At 41.2% G+C, this 24335-nt stretch overlaps 1 protein-coding gene across 3 annotated transcripts in view; it reads left to right on the plus strand.

Moving 5' to 3' along the window:
* Positions 1–24335, plus strand: part of COMMD1 (copper metabolism domain containing 1) — a 158762-nt gene that overhangs the window by 71375 nt on the left and 63052 nt on the right. The window contains exon 3 of one of the 3 annotated variants that reach the window (XM_062209512.1): positions 3810–3841. The exons of the other annotated variants lie outside the window; for them this stretch is intronic. Coding sequence (XP_062065496.1) covers positions 3810–3841 — 32 coding nt within the window. The remainder of the gene's footprint in view (positions 1–3809; positions 3842–24335) is intronic. 3 annotated transcript variants of the gene reach the window in all.

Here is a 24335-nt window from a genome sequence, read left to right on the forward strand (position 1 = left end):
GGGACAGGATTGGTGCCCCGACCGGGACTAGAACCTGGTGTGCTGGCGCCGCAAGGCGGAGGATTAGCCTAGTGAGCCACGGCGCCGGCCCCAACTTGAGTTTTTTGATAGCTATAATCACTTCTTCCACTTGGGGAAAAGAAATTAACATTTGGCAGCTAAGAATGTTGTTTGTGCTGAAATAATTTTATTTTTAAATTCCCAATTTATGAGAGATGAATTTGAGTATACTGGACTTAAATTTTACCTAACATGCTTTAAAATTTCTTTGTTTCATATGATGTACCCTTTTCTGTATGTATATTAAACTTCAATAAAATGATTCAAAGAAGTTGAGGGCGAGAGATGCATGCTGTAGCAGACTCACTGGCCCTGTGAGAACAGAACTTTGGCACTGCTGAAACCTCAGCCTCTATAATAGCCTGTTGGCTGCAGCCGTGGTGTGGGGCGTCTTTGGCATTGTTGCCAGTCAGGCTGTCTGTTGCTGTTCTTGCGGACAAATGCGCTTGAGAGGAAGCCAGGAAGCTAAGCCTGAAGAAGACTTGGAGTCGATTTTTGAATGAAGTCCTTTGTCCCAAAGTCAGGGTAACAGTGTATCCTGCCCAGGAATGTTGAAACTGCTTGTATTTGTCTCGTTTTTGTGTACTGGGCGGTTGACTATGGGCGTCATTCCATGTGTGCTGCTGCTCCACTGCTAAGATAAATGTAGAAGGTCTCTGATCCATGTCTAATTTTAGCACATTTTTAAAAACTGTGGCAAAATATACATAACATAAATTTTACCGTGTTAGCCATTTTAAAAACGTACAATCCAATAGTAGTATGTGTATTCACAATGTTGTATAACCATCACTGCCTGTCCATTTCCACAACTTTTTTTTGTTTATCCCAAAGTAATCCAGCACCTTTTCATTAATAATTTTATTTTACTTCTCTCCAGGTTTTGGTAGTCTGTATTTTACTTTCTGTCTCTATGCACATGCCTATTCTAGGTGCATAATATAAATATAAATATAAATAGAGCCATACAATACTTGTTCTTTTTGTCTGGCTTATTTTACTTAGCAGAGTGTCTTTACAGTTCATTCTTATTATAGCATGTGTCAGAATTTCATTCATTTAATGGCTGAATAACATTCCATTGTATCTTCACACATCATTTTGTTTAGCTCTTCATCTGTTGGCGGACATTTGGGTTGTTTCCACCTTTTAACTATTGTGAATATTGCTGCTATGAACATGAATGTTTACAAATATCTATTTGAATGCTTTTAATTCTTTGGGGTATATGCCTAGGAGTAGACTTGATGGATCATATGGTAATGCTTTTGAACTTTTTGAAGAGTTGCCAAACTGCTTTCCACAGTAGCTGTAACAAGTTAACACCATTTTATGTTCTCTGCAGCAGTGCATGGGGGTTCCAATTCCTGCAAATACTCACTAATACTTATTTTTGTATTTTTATTTTTGGTAGCTGCCATCCTAATGTATGTAAAGTGGTTTCTAATTGTAGTTCTGAGTTAACTTCCTTAGTAATTAGGGATATTGAACAGCTTTTAATGTGCTTATTGACTATTTATGCATCTTCTTTAGAGAAATGTATATTCAATGTCTTCCCCATTTTTTATTTACTTATTTATTTTAAGATTTATATATTTATTTGAAAGAGTGGCAAAGAAAGGAGAGAGAGAGAAAGGTCATTCATCTGCTGGTTTACTCCCCTGAAATGGCCGTAATGGTTAGGCCTGGACCAGGCCAATACCAGGAGCCTAGAATTCCATCCAAGTCCCCTATGGGGTGGCAGAATCCCAAGCACTTAGGCCATCTTTCTCTGCCTTCTCAGGGGCATTAGCAGGAAGCTGGATCAGAAGCAGAACAACTGGGAAGCAAACTGATGCTCATGTGGGGATGCTGGTATTATAGGTGGTAACTAACTTGCTGTACTGCAATGCCAGGTCCCCCATTTGGAAATCAGTTTGTTTTCTGTTGTTAGAATTGTTTTGGAGTTGTAGAAGTTCTTTGTTTACTCTGGATCTCAATCTTTTATTGGATTATAATTTGTATCAGACATGCAGATTTTTTTTTTTCATCCTGTGACTTGCCTTTTAACTCTCTAGGTAATATTCTTTGATGTGCAAAAGTTTTAAATTTTGATGTCATTCATTTTATCTGTGTTTCCTTTTACTGCCTTCCCATTTGCTCTCATATCCAAGAAATAATTGCCATATACAGCATCATAAAACTTTTCCTCTATGTTTTCATCCAGGAATTTTTATAGTTTTAGCTCTTAGGTTTAAGTCTTTGATCTGTTTTGAGTTAGTTTTCTGTATGGTGTCAGATCATTCTTAAAACATTTGTATGAGTACCAGCATTAAGGCATAGCAGGTTAAGCTTCTGCCAGTGGTGCAGGTATCCCACATGGGTGCCAGTTCAAGACCTGGCTACTCTACTTCCCAGCCAGTCCTTGCTAATGTGCATGGGAAAGCAGCTGAGAATGGCCCAAATCCTTGTCTCCACGTGGGAGACCTGAAGAAGCTCCTTGCTCCTGGCTTTGCTACCAATTGGCTGACTGAACCAGTGGATGGACGATCTCTGTCTGTCTCTCTTTCTCTGTAACTCTGCCTTTCAAATAAATAAATAAAGTTTAAACAAAGAAAAAAAAACTTAAGATCTCTCTCTTTCTCTGAAACTCTGCCTTTCAAATAAATAAAAAGTAAACTTAAAAAAACCTTTTGCATGAATTTTAAAAAATGATACATGCAGAACTTTTAAACTTAAAAGCTGACAAGTTTTAGGCTTTGTCCTGTTTCTGAACTTTTCTTTTTTTTAAAGATTTATTTTATTTATTTGAAAGAATTATAGAGAGGGAGGGAGGGAGGGAAGGAGGTTGGTTTTCTGTCTGCTGGTTCACTCCCCAAATGGTCGCAATGACCAGAGCTGAGCCTATCTGAAGCCAGGATCCAGGAGCTTCTTCTGGGTCTTCCACGTGGGTGAGGGGCCTAAGGACTTGGGTCATCCTCCATTGCTTTCCCAGGCACATTAGCAGGGAGCTGGATCAGAAGTGGAACAGCCAGGACTTGAACTGGTGCCCATATGGGATGCCAGCACTGCCAGCTGGGGCTTTAACCCACTGTGCCACAGCGCCGGCCCCATGTTTCTGAACTTTTTAAAAGTTTATTTCTTTGAAAGGCAGAGTTACAGAGAGGGAGGGAGGGATAAGGGAGAGAGATAGATTGAGATTGATCTTACATCCTCTAGTTTACTGTACAAATTCCTCTATCAGCAAGGCTAGACTTCATCTGAAGTCAGGAGCTGGGAGCATTAGCAGGAAGCTGGGTTGAAAGCACAGAGAAGCTGGGATTCAAACCAGGAACTCCAATATGGGATGTGGTGTCCCAGGCAGTGGCTTAACTTGCTGCACTGTAATGCCCACCCCCATGTTTCTGAACTTAGTAGATAGTTCTCTGTGTAGTTGATTAAAAGAACTAAGAGGCAGTCTTTTAGGGTAGCAGTAAAGCTGCACTTGGGATGCTCTCATCTCGTATCAGAGTGCCTGTGTCCAAATACCAGCTCTTTTCCCAAAGCCAGCATCCTGCTAATGTGAACCCTGGGAGGCAGCAGACAATGACCCAAGTATTTGGGTCCCTGCCACCCCCATGGGAGATCTGGATGGAGTTCCAGGCTCCTGGCTTTAGTCTGGCCCAGGCCTGACTGTTGTGGGTATCTGGGGAATGATCCAGTGATGGGTGTTCTCTCATGTGCACCCCCCCGCCCCTCTATTTCTCTATTTATGTCTCTCTCTCTTTCAGGAAAAATACTCTCCTGCACTGTGGCCTAGTGGGTAAGCTACCACCTGTAGTGCTGGCATCCCACACAGGTGTCAGTTCCAATTTCAGCTGCTCTACTTCCAATCCAGCTCTCTGCTTGCACCTGGGAAGGCAATGGAAGATGGCCCAAATGCTTGGGCTCCTGTACCCACATGGGAGAGCCAGATGAAGCTCCTGGTTCCTGGTTCTTGGCTTCAGACTTGCCCAGCTCTGGCCATTGCAGCCATCTGGAGCTTGAACCAATTGATGGAAGATTGATTGAAAGGCAGAGTTACTAGGAACCAGCTCAGATTAACTGCCAAATAAACTAACTGTGGTTTGTATAAAAGTTTTTTCATGTCTTTCATTTATTTCTTTTTAAATTTTTTTATTTAGAGAGATCTCTCATCTGCTAGTTCACTCTCCAAATGTCTGCAACAGCTGTGGCTGGGCCTCAGTCCCCATGGGTGGCAGGGTCCCAAGTGCTGGAGCTATCTCCTGCTGCCTCCCAGGGTGTGCATTAGCAGGGAGCTGGAATGGAGAATGGAGCCAGGACTTGAACACATGGGATGAAGGCATCCCAAGTGGTAGTTTTACTGTTTATCAAACTCTCACCCCTAAACTTAAGGTTTTTGTGTGTGTGTGTGTGTGAGAGAGAGAGAGAGAGAGAGAGAGAGAGAGATCCTGTCCATTTGTTCACTCTTCAGATACCAGCAATGTCTAGAACTGGGTTGGATTGAAGCCAGTAGCCAGAGACTGTAGCCAGTTCTTCCACATGGACTGTAGGAACCCAGTGTTACTTGAGCTGTCACTCCTGCCTTCAAGGTCTGCATTAATAGAAAGTTGGAATCTGGACCTAGAGCCAGGTATGGAACTCAGGTACTCCCGTATGGGATGCTGGTGTCTTAACTGGTGTCTTAATTACTAGGCTAAATACCCACTCCTAAATTTGCTTTTTGTTGCCTGGGTTATTACTCTTATTAGATTAGAAGTCAGTAATAGAAGACGTACATCTGAATTCTAATGTCATTTACTAGTGGTAGTCTTGTATATATAATAAAAAGCCTGAACTGCATTATGATGATAAAATTAATGACTGCATAGTTAAGTGGTAAATACAATATTGATCCCAAAAATGTGTTTGATCTGTCTTTTCTATATACCGTCCATACCCTTCCTTAGTCTAGAGCAGAGGTGGGGAACTTTTTTTTTTTTTATTATTAGTCAAGAACCATTTGGATATTTATAACATCATTCGCAAAGCCATTCATAATTATCAACTTAAAAAGTATCTGCTATAGATTTATTGAGATTTTTTAAAACTACTTATTTATTTGAAAGTCAGAATTAGAGAGATCTTCCATCTAGTGGTTCATTCCCCAGACAGTCGCAATGGCTAGGGCTGGGAAAGGCCAGAGCCAATAGCTTCTTCCAGGTCTCCCACATGAGTGGCAGGGGCCCAAGCACTTGGGCCATCTTTGCTGGTTTTCCCAAGCTATGAGCAGGGAGTAGAGCAACTGGAAAACAAACTGGCACCTATGTGGGATGCTGGCGTTGCAAGCAGCAGCCTTACTCTCTATATCACAGTGTCAGCTCCGGATTTAATGAGTTTTGAGTCCTGCCTGTCATTGCCTTGGCAGGGCAAGAGCAGATGACTTTGTGAGCCTTTTGGGGACAAGGTTTTCTCCCCCACTTAGCCTAGAGGAATCAGTCTAGTCTTGTAACAGTAACATTTAGGGCTTCTGAGATCCATTATCAGTTTATATTGTACTGTTTAATGATGTTAGATTGTATTTTCCCTACATATTCTTTCTTATTGCTACTTAGGATTTTTTTTTTCAATAGTTATTTATTTATTTGAAAATCAGAGTTAGAGAGAGAGGCAGAGAGAGTGAGAGAGAGTTCTTTCTTCCGCTGGTTCACTCCCCAGATGACCACAACAGCCAGCACTGGCGCCAGGCTGAAGCAAGGAGCTCCTTCCAGGTCTACCACAGGGGTAGCAGGGACCCAAGCACTTGGGCCATCTTCTGCTACTTCTCCAGGCCATTAGCAGGGACCCAGGTTAGAAGTGGAGCAGCTGGGCCATGAACCAGAGCCCATATGGGTTGCTGGCATCTCAATCAGTGGCTTTACCCACTATGTCAGAATGCTGGCCCCCTACTTAGGATGTTCTTTATCCATCCCCAGTTCTGCTTGGTAAGATTCTCTCCCTTCTTTGATGCCTGTATTACTGAATACCTTTGCTATGAATTCCTGTCCAGTATGTCAGTTGAATCTGATAACTTGAGTTCCTATGATATTTTGAAACTTCCTTTAACATTTAATACAACTTAGATTTAAAAAGCAAAAGACAAAAACACTTACATTAGTGTCAGACTCACTTAAGCAAAAAAAGAAGTTAGTGGGTTACACATTGAGGAAGCCCAAATGTAGTTCCTGGCTTCAGATACCTGTTTTGTGTGTCTGGCACTGTTCATTCTTTTTCTTTTCTTTTCTTTTTCTTTTTTTTTTTTGAGGGCGGAGTTAGAGAGACAGAGAGAGAGACAGAGAGAAAGGTCTTCCTTTTCTGTTGGTTCACCCCCCACATGGCTGCTACCGGCCGGCGCGCTGCGCTGATCCGAAGCCAGGAGCCAGATGCTTTCTCCTGGTTTCCCATGCGGGTGCAGGGCCCAAGGACCTGGGCCACCCTCCACTGCACTCCTGGGCCACAGCAGAGAGCTGGACTGGAAGAGGAGCAACCTGGACAGAATCCGGTGCCCCAACTGGGACGAGAACCCGGGGTGCCGACGCCGCAGGCCGAGGATTAGCCAAGTGAGCCGTGGCGCCAGCCGACTGTTCATTCTTTAAATGAGTTGACTTTATATAGAGGTCAGATAATGGCTAGCAGGCCCACACTCATCTTTTCAGGTGCTTGCTTCTGTCTTTCCAACATATGTGTGTAGACAAGGGGTGAATTCTTATTTCACATGGCTACTAATGGAGAAGTCACTGTTTACAGGAATCAATGTAGTTTATATATTTAATATTTGCTCCACCCTTTGACCAAGGATAAGTTAGGTATCTCAGATTGCAACTCATACCATGTGGAATAGAGGCCCTTGGAATTTTTAAACATTTTAGATTTACATAGAAGTCGCAAGGATAGTACAATGAGTTTCTTATCCAATTTTCCCATCTTAAAATTACCAAGAAACATCTGTCAAAATAAAAAAAAAAACTAACATTGTAAATAAATAAATCCTAAAAATAGAGAGGGGAAACATTGTGGCACAGCCAGTTAAGGTGCTGCTTGTGTCAACAGCATCCCATTTCAGGGTCCTGGTTCGAGTCCTGGTTTCTCAGCTTTCAAGCCAACTTCCTGCTAATGTTCTTGGGAAGTCAGTGGATGATAATCCAAGTGCTCGGGCCCCTGCCGCCCACATGGGAGACGTGGATGGGTTTCTGGCTGGTCTAGCCCAGGCTGTTGAAGCCATTTGGGGAGTGAACCAACAGATGGATGATCACATTTTCTCTTTCTCTCTCCCTCTTCCAATGTGCCTTTAAAATACATACATACATACATACAGAAATACATAACTTTTAAAAAGAAATGAACATTGGTACTATTTTTACTAACTAAATTCCAGATTTTATTTATACTTCTCGGTTTTTCCATATATATTCTCTATTTTAGGATCCAATCTGAAGAACTATTAAGTTGCTAAGTAAACTAAGTTATTGCATTAACTAAATGATGTTATTTGTATTTATTTGTCATGTTTCCCTTGTGTTCTCTGATCTCTGTTTTTCAGTCTTTCCATATTTTGTCATGTGATTGACAGCGGTTTGTTTTTTAGCCTTATTGAGGTTTAGTCAACAAATAGAGATTATATATATAGGAGATGTTCAACTTGATGTTTTGGTTTACAACATTGTGAAATGATATTGACAGTTGAAGAGTACTAGCCAGATATCCTATAATAACTGTTTATTGTTTTTGTTGTGATTAGCCTAGTTTTTGTGTGGCTTAATCTGTTTTGTGCTGCTGTAACATCATAACTGAGACTAGGTAATTATAAACAACAGAAATTTATTTTCTCACAGTTCTAGAAGCTATAAGTCCAAGATCAAGATACCAGCAGGTTTGGTGTCTAGTAAAGCTCCAGTCTTTGCCTCCTTGAATGCTGTGTCATCCAGAGGGTGGGAATACTGTGTCTCCACATGGCAGAAAGTAGACAAGCAAAAAGGGACTGTCCTTACATGGTAGAAGGGCAGAAGAGAGTGAACCCATTCCCAGAAGCCCTTTGTGGGTTTTTGGTTAAAATTTATTTATTTATTTCAAAGTCAGAGTTACACACAGAGACAAAGAGAGAGAGAGAGGTCTTTCATCCACTGGTTCACTCCCCAATTGGCTGCAATGGGCAGAGCTTCACCAATCCAAAGCCAGGAGCTAGGAGCTTCTTCCAGGTCTCCCACATGGGTGCAGGGGCCCAAGGATTTGGGCCATCTTTTACTGCTTTCCCAGGCTATAGCAGAGAGCTGAATCGGAAGTGGAGCAGCTGGGACTTGAACCGGTGCCCATATGGGATACTGGCACTGCAGGTGGCAGTTTTACTTGCTACGCCACAGCACCTGCCCCCGGAAGCTTTTTTTATAAACAGCATTAATCCATTCATGCGGGTAGAGCCCTCGTGACCTAAACCCTCCCCAAAGGCTCCACTTTCCAATGCTGTTACACTAGAGTTCAGGTTTCCAGCACATAGATTTTGGGGGGTGCATTCAGATCTAGTCATGGGCTTGGGGAAATAATACAACAATGATGAAGGCCTTTTCTGTCCCACCATGTTAGGGGATAGATGCAGTCCACACCACGTTCACCGTTGACATTAACTTGTATCATTTGATTAAGGTAGTATTTACCCGATTCCTCCACTGTAAAGTTTCTGTTTCTCCTCTTCCTACTCTGTTCTCTAGAAGTGGCTTTTTGATTGTAGAAACAAGTCACCAAATCCAGCTTGCACTCAGGAGAAGGGGACTTAGGCTGTCCCTTGGGAAGGAAATGTCAGATAATTTGTGAACATATTTTCAGCCACCACAGTATGCTCTGTAGGCACAAATTATTTACATTTATTTCACATACAGATTACACTCAGCATCTCTAAGAGCCTTTTCCTTATAGAATCACCTTTCATTCCAGGATGTTGTCATCTGAATCAGGTCCAGCTTTAGATGAGGCTCCTTAGATGTAGTTTCTTAATTGCTTTAACTGCCTTACCTCTTTATCTGAAGACTTGTGAAAATGAAGAATCTGCCCCCCCCCCCCCCCCATTTAAAATACAGTGGGTGGGCAGGCAAGAGATAACCACTTTCGGCATCCTTATTCAAAAAGAGGCAAAGTTTTTGCATAAAGGTGTCCTTACTTCATATCAGTTATGAAATTCTTCTGGGTAGTGGTTAGTAGTTCCTTAATTAGAACTCAAGGCCTGGTAATAATTCTATATGGCTTTTTATTCTGCTATTAGGGCTTTTGGTTTTGCATTCTGAGTCACACTTCCTTTTCTATAAGAAGTAGGCTATGTTCCCAGCTGTGTAGTTTGTTTTACCTGGTTCATGCCTACACAAGTTTGGGAGTCCAGGGACCTCTTTTAATTTTGTATTGTTCTGTCCATTTCAGTTCAAATGGTATTTCTACCAATGTAATTTTTTTTCAAACAGTGAGTCTCTGGTACCAGGTGTTTAGCCAAACAGTTAAGGCACCCGTATCTGAGTTTCTGGTTTGTTTTTCAGCTCTGGCCTCTGATTCCAGTTTTCTGCCAGTGCAGACTTGGGAGGCAGCAATGATGAATCAAGTAATTGGGTTCATGCCACCCTGCTGTATTGTGTTCCCAGCTCCTGCCTGGCTCCAGCTCTGGCTCAGCCCTGCCTATTGTGGGTGTTTGGGAAGTAAACCAGCAAATAGGGAGAATTTTCTGTCCCCCCCCCCCCCCTCCCCTTCTCTCTCTCTCTCTCTTTTTTTTTTTTTTTTTGACAGGTGGAGTGGACAGTGAGAGAGAGACAGAGAGAAAGGTCTTCCTTTTCTGTTGGTTCACCCCCCAATGGCCGCTGCAGCCGGTGCGCTGCGGCCGGTGCCCCCGCACTGATCCAAAGGCAGGAGCCAGGTGCTTCTCCTGGTCTCCCATGTGGGCTCAGGGCCCAAGGACTTGGGCCATCCTCCACTGCACTCCCAGGCCACAGCAGAGAGCTGGACAGGAAGAGGAGCAACTGGGACAGAACTGGCACCCTGACCGGGACTAGAACCCTGTGTGCCGGTGCCGCAGGCAGAGGATTAGCCTAGTGAGCCACAGCGCTGGCCCTCTCTCTCTCTCTCTTTCTCTCTTTCTCTGTGTCCATATCCCCTTCCCCCCTCTCAGCCTCTCCAATAAATAATAAAAGCCTATGAGTGTCCTGTAAATCTTATTTGAGCTTATGTAATTAGACAGAAGCTACTGAAAATCTCTTTGAGGGAAAAGCATTTAGCCTAGCAGTTAAGATGCCTGTGCCCCATATTGGAGTTCCTGGGTTGTATACCCAGATTTGACTCCAGACTCGGGCTTCCTGCTGATAGAAAGCCAGCAATGATGATTCAAGTAACTGAGTTCCTGCTACTCCCATGGGCTACCTAAATTCAGGCTGCTGTTCTGAGTTCCCAACTTTAGCTCTACCCAGTCCGCCATCTTTGTGGCTGTTTGAGAAGTGAACCAGCAGATGGGAGTGCTCTCTCTCTCTCTCTCTCTCTCTCTCTCTCTCTCTCTCTCTCAGATTTTATTTATTTGAGAGGTAGTTACAGAGACAGAGACAGAGAGAAAGGTCTTTCATCAGCTGGCTCACTCTCCAAATGGCCACAATGGCTGCAGTTGAGCTGTTCTGGAGCTAGGAGCTTCTTCCGAGTCTCCCATGCAGGTGCAGGGGCCCAAGCACTGGACCATCTTCTAGTGCTTTCCCAGGCCACAGCAGAGAGCTGGATCAGAAGAGGAGCAGCTGGGACTTGAACTGGTGCCCATGTGGGATGCTGGTGGGATACTGGTGCCACAGGTGGAGGCTTAGCTTATTATGCCACAGCACTGGTCCCATTAAATAATATTTGTGAAGGATAAATAAGATACAGATTTGCATATGTATTATACTGTAAACTATTTTGGTAAAATACTCATAACATAAAACCATGAATGACATTTTAGTTCATTCACAATGATAATCCAAAATTTTTAAATATACTTGCAATTATGTGGGGAAAAATGCCAAAATAAAATACACAAAAAATGTAATGAATTATTGGCCAAATTACTACATAATTATCCTTTGAAGGACTGTGCTAAAGATTAAAGATGATGTATGTTATGTATATAAATGTATCTAGAAGATATGTATATATATAAATGCATCATGATGCCTGTCATATTTAACATATGATAATGGTTTTTAAAAATTCATTCTTTCCAGAGATTATCTTAAAACAGAATAACCTACGATTTAAAAAAAAAACTTTTCAAAAATCTCTATTTAATTGCGTTTGAAATAGACAGAGATCTCTCATCCACTGATTCATTCCAAATGCCCACAACAGTCAGGTCAAAACCAGGAGCTGGAAACTCCATCAAGAAATCCCATGTGGGAGGCAAGGACTCAACTACTTGGGCCATCTTCTTTTGCCTCCCAGCTCATTAGCAGGAAGCTGAATCCAAAGTGGAGTATCTGGGACTTGAACCAACACTCTGATAAGGGATGCAGGCACTGCAAGTGGTGGCTTAACCTTCTGCACTGCAACTTTCTTTCTTAACATGACTCTTTTCTGTCTACCATAAAAATCAAGAGCTATAAGATTTAATAAGGCCATAGTCCTAGTGTTTACCATTGCTATATAATTTAAAGAGTTAACTATTATTGCAAATCTTTAGAAGAGCATGGGTAATTATCCCACTAAGAATGACTGTTATTTTTAGTATCATATTCTACACAGAATTTCTATTTTCACTTGAAATTTTTGTCATACATTTCATGTGAGGTTAAAGGCAACACGGAACACCTCCTTTTAAAACTATGTTGAATTTGGGCTTTGAGTGTATATTTTAGAGACTTTTAAATTGTTAGCACAAGTTTATGACAGAAAAGGGCAACAGTTCCTAAGCCTTAATCTAAAAATAGGGAGTAACAGCAAGCAAGTTCCTAATTTGGTAGTCCATGTCACCCCGTTTTAGGCATTAAACAGTAGATAATCCTCTTCACTCTAGAATAGAGTCTCAGTGACCCTTTAGAATGTTCAGGAGCTACAGGGTCGGCACTGTGACATAGCAGGTTAAGCCACCACCTGTAGCTACAACATCCTATATGGGCACCAGTTTAAATCCCCGCTGCTCCATCTCCCATCCAGCTCCATGCTAATGTGCCTGGGAAAGCAACAGAAGATGGCCCAAGTGGTTGGCTCCTGTCTTTGGTCTGGTTCATCCCAGAAAGTATTTTCCGGTGTAAAAGGAAAGTAAGTGGTTTTCTGAGAGAAAAGAGATGGCAAGTTTTCTGAACTTTTGCGGGGTGAAGGTAGGAAGAAGAGCTTAATTTCATGTCTTAATACACTTTAATATTTTGTAATCATTTTGCAAAAATTACTTGCCAAAATTTATTTTTAATACTTTATCTAAACAAATTTTGTATCTTTTATAATTCAAAAGCAGTATTACAGTAGCCACCCTAGCCCTGCATCCAAGGTTTCACTTTCTGCTGTTTCAGTTTCCTTTGATCAACTGAGGTCTGAAAGTATTAAATGGAAAATTCCAGAAGTAGACATTCATAAGCTTTAAATAAGTTTTACTATTTTCACATATTGTTATAATTATTGTGTTTGGTTTTTAGTTATTGATGTTAGTCTCATATGGGATGCTGGCACTGCAGGCAGTGGCTTTACCTGCTATGCCTCAGTGCTGGCCCCTGCTGTCTCTCTATTGGGTTACTTTCTGTAAGTCAGAGCATCAGGGCTGGCACTTTGATGTGGTGGGTAAAGCCGCCACCTGCAGTGCTGACATCTCACATGGGCACTGGTTCAAGTCCTGGCTGCTCCAATTCCCATCCAGCTCTCCTCTATGGCCTGGGAAAGCAGTGAAAGACGGCCAAAGTCCTTGGGCCCCTGCAGGTGCATGGGAGACCCAGAAGAAACTCTTGGCTCTTGGCTTTGGGTCTGCACAGCTCCGGCTGTTGGGGCTAATTGGGGAGTGAACCATTGGATGGAAGACCTCTCTCTCTCTCTCTGTTTCTCTGCCTTTCCTTCTTTCTCTGTGTAACTCTTTCAAATAAATAAACAAATCTTTTTTTTTTAAAAAAGACAGGACATAAATACATAAGTACTTTTTTTTTTTAAAAGAATTTTGTTTTATGCATTTAAAAGACAGGCATGAAGAGGGAGACACATACACACGTGCACACACACACAGATCATCTGCCCACTGGTTCACTTCCCAAATAGCTGCAAAGGCTGGGGCTGGGTCAGGCCCAAGCCAGGAGCCAGGACCTTCTTCGGGGTCTCTCAGGTGACTGCAGGGGCCCAAGCACTTGAGCCATCTTCCACTGCTTTCCTTGGCCATATCAGAGAGCTGGACTGGAAGTGGAGTAGCCGGATATTGAACCTGCTCCCATATGGGATGCCAGCACTGCAGGCTGCGGCCTTACCTGCTACGCCATGACACTGGCCCCAAAGCTATTTCTTAAAAAGGGGGGAAGACAGACACTTCAGATGTCCACATCCCACCTTAGAATGTGTGGATTGACACTGGCTCCAGCTCCTACCTCCATCTTCTGCTAATATGCACCCTGGGAGGCAGCAGTGATGGATCAAGTAATTGGTTCCTTCTACCCATGTGAGGAACCTAGGTTGAGTTCCTGGCTCCTGGCTTTGACATTTGGGGGAGTGAATCAACAGTTGGGTTATCTCTGTTTCTGTCTCTCTTTCTCTCTGCTTTTCCAAAAAAATAAAAATAAAGGAAACCAAGTCCTTTTCCTCAATACCTTTTTCTGGCCCTTAGCATCTCTCTCTTAGGTTTAATTTCCTCTGTCTCCACTCTGATGATTATGAGAAAACTCCCTATTAAAGATGAACTCACTAAATTAAGGGAGTGGTATATGGGTCAGGCCAGCCCCACAAGACCCCAGATCACAAGACTCAGAATTCAGTGACCACCTCTGTTGTGAACATCCTAGCACTAGACTCCAATTTGAGACACTTGACGGGAACCTCAGGCCCTGATGAAAGTACCTGTAGATGCCAGACAGACCAAAGCTCGCTTTGCCATCACAGTATTTTCTTTTCTTTTTTTTTTTTATTAAACTTTTATTTAATGAATATAAATTTCCAAAGTATAGCTTATGGGTTACAATGGCTTCCCCCCTCCCATAACTTCCCTCCCGCCCGCAACTCTCCCCTTTCCCGCTCCCTTTCCCCTTCCATTCATGTAAAGATTCATTTCCAATTCTCTTTATATACAGAAGATCAGTTTAGTATATATTAGGTAAAGATTTCAACATTTTGCCCATATAGCAACATAAAGTGAAAAAACTACCATTGGATTACTAATTATAGCATTAAATAGCAATGTACAGCACATTAAAGACAGAGATCCTACATAATTTTTTTTCAAATTAATTAATTTTCTATGCCATTTCCTTTTTAACACCAGGTTGTTTTTTGTTTTCATTTCCAATTCTCTTTATATACAGAAGATCAATTCAGTATATAATTAGTAAAGACCTCATCAGTTTGTGCCCACACAGAAACGCAAAGTATAAAAATACTGTTTCAGTACTAGTTATAGCATCACTTCGCTTTAGACGACACATTAGGGACAGATCCCACATGGGGTGTAAGTACACAGTGACTCCTGTTGCTGATTTAACAATTTGACACTCCTGTTCATGGCGTCAGTAATCTCCCTAGGCTCTAGTCATGAGTTGCCAAGGCTATGGAAGCCTTTAGAGTTCGCTGACTTTGATCTTATTCCGATAGGATCATAGTCAAAGTGGAAGTTCTCTCCTCCCTTCAGAGAAGGGTACCTCCTTCTTTGATGGCCCCGTTCTTTCCACTGGGATCTCACTCACAGAGATCATTCATTTAGGTCTTTTTTTTTTTTTTCCATGATATCTTGGCTTTCCATGCCTGCTATACTCTCATGGGCTCTTCCGCCAGATCTGAATGCCTTGAGGGCTGATTCTGAGGCCAGAGTGTTGTTTAGGACATCTGCCATTCTAACACACAGGCCTGCTGTCACTGACATATCAGAGGAAGGCCAGGACTACAGTGGACCAACCAAAGACCTGTGTACGGGCCGTTGACATACTGCTCAACCCCGGTGTTAACAGGATTCGCCACCCTCAGTCTCTTAGGGAGTCTGGGAATTGAGCAGCAACTGCCTGACTCCTTGCTCTGCTCACTACAAAGTGTCTGCTTTCTCCACTACCCTGGTGTCAGTGATTGGCTTGCTATTCCTCAGGAAAGCAAGCCCAGGTTTTATTTGGAGTTTTACAACAGAAATGCCTTAGCAGTAAGAATTCAAGTATTGTTTGAATTGCTTTGCTGTCACATTACTACAAATAAGTTTGCATCCTAGGCTTCAGCTGATGGATATATTACACAACACATTTGGGAGGTGAAACCCATAAAGGAGTGTGACTGCCTGCTTTGTTCTCTGCATTTGTGATGAAAACCAAAGGTAGATAGTGTATCAGAAGAGACTGAATTTAGGAATTCAGCCTGTTGGTGTGGAAGTTTCAGGTAGGAGACTGTGTTTTGATTTGGTTTCTATTAATAGTCACACTCAAATTATGTCAAAGAATAGAGGATAATAAGAGGAGCATGTAGACTGGGTCTAAGCCTGGGTAGCCCCAGGATTGCTTCTGGACTCAGACTGTTTGGTCCTCTTTTTTTGTGTCTCCTCCATCCCTTCCCTTTTTATAAGGTCACTTGCAATTTCTCCCTGTACACTTGCTCCACTGTCCTCTTTCTTTGGACTGGCTGCTTTTGCTCACTCCATCAAGCTACCACATGTAAAATTCTCACGTCTTTTCCAACTCTTCTCTACATTACAACCTTTTGGTGTAACTTGTCAGTAATAGCTAACAAATTCTCTAGTATTTTCTGAATATTTTCAGATGACCAGGACTGAACTTAACATTTTATAATCAGGTCATGTCTACCTTGACCAGGAAGTTGTTGGAGTATAAAATACATAGCCGTTGCATTGTGATAGCTAGTCTACATGCATATGTTTCATGGATCACCAATAAAGTTTTCTCAGTGAATGTAATACATACCAGGAACACCTTTGATCTTTGTAAGCAGGAACAGTTTTGTAAAAAGTGCATCCTGTGTTTTTGAATGCTAGACTATTAAAAGCTTTAGTTTAGACATATACTACACAAGAAAACCAAGTAATACGTGAGGCTGCTAGCATGAGGCCCAAATGACATGCTTCATATCGTCATCTTTTTTTTTTTTTTTTTTTTTTTCCAAAACATCCAAACTGTTACTGAGTACTTCTTCGGTGTCAGATGTTGTTCCACATATTTAATGCCTTTGACTCCTCCGTTGACACTTGCAGGAAGCTTGGGATATGATTTCAGTCTTTGGTTTAGACAGAAATTTCTGTTGGACTGCTTGGTGGCCATAGCTACTACATACAGACCTCTGCAGCACGGGGTCTGGGGCACAGTGGAGTAGGCATTCACTGTATGCCTAAATGAATTGTCATTTTGTATACCGATGTATTTTTGAAGTAAAATATGGCACCTCTCGTTTAATGTTTTCTATAGGAGTCTTCACAGCATGCCCTCCACTCTTATTTTAATGTTATTTATTAGGTTAAAATTGAAAACTCAACTGAAAAACTGCTCAGGCAATTAAATTAAGTTGTTACTGACATTGACATCTGGTGGATGAGGAAGTCTCACTTCTCTCTCTGTAATGTTGAGAGAGAGCCAGAGCATGTATATCATCTGTAATTATCAAGATAGGATGGTTTCTTAGTATAGATGGTAGGACTTTTTCTTATTCAGTTCACAATGGTAAATTAATATGGAATCTTTTCATGTTGAGTTTAAAAAAGATAAATTGAGACTTTATTTGCTATGATTAGTTGGTAAAATGGATGTCTTTTACAGTTGATAAGAAAAAAATTCTGAGATGTCCTACATTTAATTGTAATAGGCTAGGGGATGGAAATGAGGAAAGATAGAGGGAGTTTAATTATTAAAAAGCTACCAGCAGAAAAGAATAAATGACTGTTTTACATTCTTTTAAAGATTTATTTTATTTATTTGAGTTTATTTTATCTATTTGAGAGTTACAGAGAGAGAAGGAGAGATCCTCTATCCACTGCTTCATTCTCCCAATGGCTGTGACAGGCCAGGCGGAAGCCAGGAGGCTAGAACTCCATCCTGGTCTCCCAGAAGTGGCAGGTGCCCAAGTACTTGGGTCATCATCCATTGCTTTCTTAAACTCACTAGTAGGGAGCTGGATTGGAAGTGGAGCAGAAGGGACTTGATCGGAACTCAGAGAGTATGCTGGTGGTGTAGGCAGCAACTTAGCCTGCTGTGCCGCAGTGCTTGTCCTTGTTTCATGTCTTAGATGTGTGTTAAAACATTGACTCAGATCTTGTCCCAGGCCCCCTGGGTGCCATTGCATCCTGCTCCCAACCCCAACCAATCCAGAGTCCACACTTGCTTCTTGTGGATTGCCTCCCTATCTCAAAGCCTGCCTCTCCTGACAGGTATCCTGCAACTCTTATCAGTAGCCTTTGTAGGTTCAGTATAAACAACTTGTGCTTGCCTTCCCCAGATTTTCATTTTAAAATACTTGGGCTTATGTTTCCAACTGTTACCTAACTCTGCTGCTTGGGGCTGTGGAAATTTGTCCCAATACCAGTACTTTATGGTTAACATTTGTAGTGATTCATTAAATCTTTTATTTCAGAGGTCTCTTGGTCTTAAAAGTTGTGGTTTAACACAGTGTGCATATTACATGATATTTAGCACTTCAAATCTCTTTTTTTAAAGTTTATTTGAAAGGCAGAATTACAGAGAGGCAGAGAGATGGTGAGAGAGAGAGAGAGAGAGAGAGAGAGAGAGAGAGAGAATATGAATGAATCTTCCATGTGCTAATTCACTCCCCAAATGACTCCAGTGTCTGGAGCTGGGCCTATCCAAAGCTAGGAGCTTCTACTGGATCTCCCACATGAGTGCAGGGGCCCAAGCACTTGGATCATCTTTTACTACTTTCCCATAGCAGATAGCTGGATCTGAAGTGGAGCAGCCGAGACTCCAACCAGCACCCATCTGGGATGCCGGTGCTGCAGGCAGCAGCCCCACCCACTAGGCCATAGCGCTGGCCCCTTGTGTTATTTTCTTTAGGGCAAGAATTTTCCTTAACTACTGATCACCATTTCCTCTTCACTCTGCTGTATTCCCTACTTCCAAGATATTATGAAGATCTTTTTGGTCCATGACACAAGAAACTGTTTTTTCTCCAGATATCCATTACTCATGTAGAGAAACAGTATTACATTTAGTCATCAGGAGCCATTGTCTAACATAGGCTATCTTCAGCCTGAAGCTGTGTTTATTCATGGTTTTAATTTAAATGAATCTCTTTCTAGTCTCTAGATTAAAAATTCTGGATCTCTAATTTGTTTATAGTGAAAAATACTTACAGTTTTCTTTGATAGATTACATTTATAAAGTTGATTTGTGCTTTCTTTTGCCAATTTTATTAATAAAAGAGGTTGAGTAGTTACAGAGCTGTTTTTATGCATTTTGTATGCTGACACCGAGATAATGGTGCCACTGTTTATCAGGGAAAAAAAAAAAAAAAAAAGCCTTTACTTTCCAAAGATACTTCGAAGAAATTGAAGTAACCATTTTGTCTTTAAGGCCAAACAATGCTGTTTTCTGTGAAAATTAGGCATTCAGAAGACTGTCAAGTATCCTGTTACTTAGGACTAAGGAACACAGTGTATAATCTTTTCACCCACTAACCACACCTTGTTTTATTCAAAGATGTCAAGCCCTGTGATCGTCTTGAGATTGCGAGTTAGAACCTTTGGAAATACCAGCTAAGCTGGTATATAGCTTCTGGCAAAGGGAACAGTTTGTTTCTTGGCCCATTGCAGGTTAAACAGGGATACCAGTTACTGTTCACTGAATATGCCTCTGTTTACTAATGGCTGGGTGGTATTAGAATACCAGAGGGTAAAGCCCCGCCTGCAATGCCAGTATGCCATATGGCTGCTAGTAGGAATCCTGGCTGCTCCACTTCCAATCAAGCTTCCTGCTAGTGGCTTGGAAAAGCAGTGGAGGATGGCACAGGTGCTTCGGCCCCTGCACCCACATGGGAGACCTGGAAAAAGCTCCTGGCTCCTGGGTTCAGGTGGACCCAGCTCCGGCTGTTGGGACCATTTGGGGAGTGAACCAGCAGATGGAAGACCTCTCTCTCTGTTTCTCTGTTTCTGTCTCTTCCTTCCTTCCTTCCTTCCTTCCCTCCCTCCCTCCCTCCCTCCCTCCCTCCCTCCTTCCTTCCCTCCTTTCTTATTTATTTATTTATTTGAAAGAGTTACACAGAGAGAGAAAGAGAGGCAGAGAGAGAGAGAGAGAGGTCTTCCATCCACGGGTTCACTCCCCAATTGGCTGCAATGGCCAGAACCACACTAATCTGAAGCCAGGAGCCAGGAACTTCTTCCAGGTCTCCCACGCGGGTGCAGGGGCCCAAGGGCTTGGACCATCTTCTGTTGCTTTCCCAGGCCATTAGCAGAGAGCTGGATTGGAAGTGGAGCAGCCAGGACTCTAACTGGCGCCTATATGGCATGCCAGCACTGCATGCTACGCCATAGTGCCAGCCCCTGTAACTCTTTCAAATAAGAAGATCTTTTAAAATAAAATATCAGACTTGAGTTCACTGCCTTATTTCATATTTCTTTGTTAGCTACCCTCCCTTTAGTTTTTTATATGTATACATACATATATACATGTATATGTGTACACACATGTTTTGTGTGTGTGTGTTTAGAACCCAATTGTTTGGAATTTTTTCATCTCATGAAGGAGGAAGGAAGGTTTTATTTTTTTTTAATTTTCATTTAATAGTATTCCACATGCAGAACATGTGTCTCTATTTGCTCCGTCCTAGTTTCTAATGTGAATTAACTTGAACTTTATTTATGTATGTTAGGTCTAATTAAATCTACTAGCCAAGTGCTTGGCAACAGAGATCCATACTTACATAGTTTTCTTGCCTGCACATACATAGCTATTAAATTCAAGGTGTTTTAAGGTTTGAAATACTTGAAATGAGTATGGCAAACAATGTAAGAAGGTGAAATTATTATTTATTTATTCTTGATGTGAACAGCAAGGGAGGAAACGTTAAGTGCTTTTCATGGGAAACATAATGAGTTCATTTTTATCCTTCTTGACCCTCAAATGTCCCTTGATTATGGAGATTTTTTTTCTTGACTTCCTTACTTTTTGTAATGCTTGTCACATTTGTAGTTAATTATTTAGTATCATCTCATCAGAATTTAAGGGCCATGAAAGTAGGAATAATGCTATTCGTATTCCTTTGTTAAAAAAAAAAAAAAGAATGTATGCCATTGGGGCTGGCACTGTTGCATAGTAGGCTAAGCTTCTGCCTGCAGTGCTGATATCCCATATGGGCACTGGTTTGAGTCCTGGCTGCTCCACTTCCGATCCAGCTGTCTGATTATGGCCTGGAAAAGCAGTGGAAGATGGCCTAAGGGCTTGGGGCCCCCTGTATACCACATGAGAGACCTGGAAGAAGCTCCTGGCTCCTGGCTTCAGATCAGCCCAGCTCTGGCTGTTGCAGCCATTTGGGAAGTAGACCAGTGAATGGAAGACCTTTCTCTATGTCTTTCTGTTTCTGTGTCTGTAGCTCTACCTCTCAAAGAAATAAAAATCTATTAAAAAAATTTGGCAGTGGGGTGGGCATTGTGCTGCCATATGGGATTGCCTATTTCTCATTTTGGAGTACCTGTTGGAGTCCCAGCTACCTTATTTCTGCTCTAGTTTCCTACCAATATTCCTGGGAAGCAGTAGATGATGGCTTGAGTACTTGAGTTCCTGCCACCCATATTGGAGACCTGGATGGAGTTCCTGGCTGCTGGCTTCAGCTTGGCCGTTTGGGGAGGTAATCAGCAGATAAAGGATCTCTCTGCCTTTCAAATCAATCAATCAGTCTGAAAAACATAATAAAACTTATTTAGAAAAAGCTTTTATACAGACATATAAGTATTATACATACATATGGGTTCTTATTCTTTTTTGAATCACGGTTACACCAAATGGAAGCTATTGCATTAATGGACAAATGAATGGTCATACAATTTGAGAGGCTAGAAATTCTTGATAAGGATTTGCCTAATTTATTGTTAGTCCCCTAAACAAATCAGTCTTCTCTAAATTCTTGATAACTACTTTGAGTAGATGGAGGAAGGACATTAATCATGAATATGATGACAGGTATTCTGGGGATCCTATATAAATGTACAAGATGGATGGTAATTTGTTTTTTGTTTTTTGATAGCCATGGGAGCATTAAGCCATTTGTTTTTGATTTTTTTTTTCTTTTTGTATTTTCTTTTTCTTCTTATTTTTGGTTAGATTGTCAGGAGCTTTTTTTTGGTTGACTTTTGTTTTTGTTTTTTGATGCTCATGTCAATTTAGGGGTTTTGTCAGAGCATTTGTTTTATCTATAAAAGGGATTGCAGACATATAGGTTTTCACCATAGTAACTAGCACAGAGTATATGTTCATTTTTGTGTGGATAGAACCTGAGAGATGAGAAGGAGTACAAAAATTACATGAATTGTCTGTCAGAACTCAGAACATGATACCTCAAAGTATGGCAATGGGGTTGCCAAGTACTTTGAAGAAAATTGGGAAGGCCTCACAACAAATGTCTTGCACGCTGTCTCCAGTCCTCCTGTTTCCTGCCTGCTTTCTTTCCTGAAGCAAATCGTAGAAACCGTAATTCCTTTTACCCAAGGTGGGTCATAGAAACTTGAAGACCTTGTACCCAAAGCAAGTCATAAAACGAAGAAAGGTCACTTTCTATTTGTTTTTCCTTTGAAGACCCTCTTTGAAGAGAGGTCCTGCACTGTGCCTTGTGGAAGGAATGCTACAGATGCCTAGAAGAGTCTGAATGAACAGGCCTATTTGGCTTCTCCCCAGTCTGTTACATTAGATTATACCCTTTTGTCCAATCACATTTTTACATGACCATCCATTCTTCAACTAACCTGATCATAAAAACAGTTTCCCCTGCATCTCTGGGGATGTATGTCATGTGAAACTTTGTTGTGTAAAACTTCGATTAGTTTGTTTTACTTATTTCTTGTTAATCTGCCTGTTGAGAATGTCAGCCTGTACCCTTAGGATGAGTGAGGAAAGTTCTCACACCTTTATGCCCCTACAAATAGTTGCTTTATAGTTAGTGTTATTGTTCGTGATAATAATGTACCACTCTTTGTGGCACTGAGGAATATTTGTTATGTCATTTGTAGTATATTTTTGTTTCTCAGCAGGGAGTAGAATTCAACCATTTTCCTTAAAGAAAAATCATGATCCTGATCTAATTAAGTTTTGTTCTTTGCTGCTTTTATGGTCTCCCTACTGATACTCACCAGGTGTTAGTTTTGCCCTTTGGCTTTCCTCTTATTTAAGTTAAGTGTACTACTAATTAAGTTCCAGCACCTTTACAAACTTTGGCAGCAAATTTTAATCCATTTGGTTATTCTTTTCCTTCATTATGAGTAACCAAAATTAGTTAGCTTGAAGATTGACTTGAATTTGTGGTTTTTGTAGCAAACCTTCGTTTTGTTCAGTTAGTCTTTGTAACATTAGGTTGAAATAGAGATGTCATTTTGAATGAGAGGTCTTTATCTTACATTCAGTAACCTTCTGAACTACTTCCTGATTAATCTCTTTCTTTTGCTTTTTGTTTATTTCTCTTTGTTACTTTAAACCCCGTTACTGATTTTTGTGTTAACCTCTGTTTTTTTAAACTACAATTTTAAATTGGAAATTAGGCACAGAATTTATAAATGTGAAAGTAGCTCTTTAGCATGTTTGCTTGCATAGTGCTTTTCCTCCATAGTGCTTTCTGATTTTATAAGTGTTTTATTTGTCTTTCTGGCATTATTGCAAAATAGATTTAAAGATGTAGATTATTCTGTTTCGTTTTACTTTTTTTCCCCCGTGAAAGAGAAACCAAACATTGTGAACTAGCAGTGTCAAAAGTAAAAGGAAGTAGCACAGCAGGATGTAGAAACCAAGGTTCCATTCCTTCTTCTATCACCTACCAAAGAAATAGGTGAGAATGAGTTTCTGATCATTTATACATAAGATCTCTAAGGTGCAGGCTCCTAACCATAAGAATTGCCTATTTTCTTCTGTATAAATCATTATAGGATTTCTGTCATCATGTTCATGTTAATTTGATTGTGATAAAGACATCGGAAAATGAGATTATTAGTACTATTTTTATTAATAACTTACCAAGAAATTGAGTCCTGGGTAAGTCATATAACTTCATTTTTTTAAAGATTTAGTTATTCAGATTCTGTCAGGTTCTATTTGCCTCTCAATCAAAAAACTTAATTGTAACTTAGCACCTTTCTTAGCTCCTCTAGTAATGACTCTGTCCTTTGTTCTAGACCCTGTCTAGCGCACTTGGGCCTCATTCCTTTGTAATCATAACCTCTACTCTACCACCAATGGCTCTACTTCCAACCTGTGTGTACTGATGGTCCTCTTCCCCACTTAATGCTGTATAATTGTTCAGACCTGGTTAATGCCACTCTTAGGATCATTGGTTACTATCCTCACCCTGTCTTTTATGACCTTGTCTAAATATGATCAGAGTTGGTGAACTCGGAAGGCTTCCATAGCCTTGGCAACTCGTGACAGGAGCCTAGGGTGGTTACTGGCGCCATAAACTAGAGTGTCAATTTGTTGGGTCAACAACAGGAGTCACTGTGCACTTTCTCCTCATGCGGGATCTCTATCCTTAATGTGCTATACATTGTGATTTAATGCTATAACTAGTACTCAAATAGTATGTTTCACTTTGTGTTTCTATGTGGGTGCAAACTGTTGAAATCTTTACTTAATATATACTAAATTGATCTTCTGTATATAAAGAGAATTGAAAATGAATCTTGATGTGAGTGGAAGGGAGAGGGAGTGGGAGAGGGGAGGGTTGTGGGTGGGAGGGAAGTTATGGGGTGGGTAATGGGGGGGGAAGCCATTGTAATCCATAAGCTGTACATTGGAAATTTATATTCATTAAATAAAAGTTAAAAAAAATAGTTATTCAGTTATTTATTTTAAAGGCAGGGTGACAGAGAGAGGGGAAAAGGCAGACACGGAGATCTTCTATCCCCTGGTTAACTCCCTAAATAGCCACAACAGCCAGGGCTGAACAAGGCCGAAGCTAGGAACCTGGAATTCCATCCACGTCTCACCGTG

Source organism: Lepus europaeus, chromosome 13 (genome assembly GCF_033115175.1).
Source record: "Lepus europaeus isolate LE1 chromosome 13, mLepTim1.pri, whole genome shotgun sequence".
Lineage (NCBI taxonomy): Eukaryota > Metazoa > Chordata > Mammalia > Lagomorpha > Leporidae > Lepus > Lepus europaeus.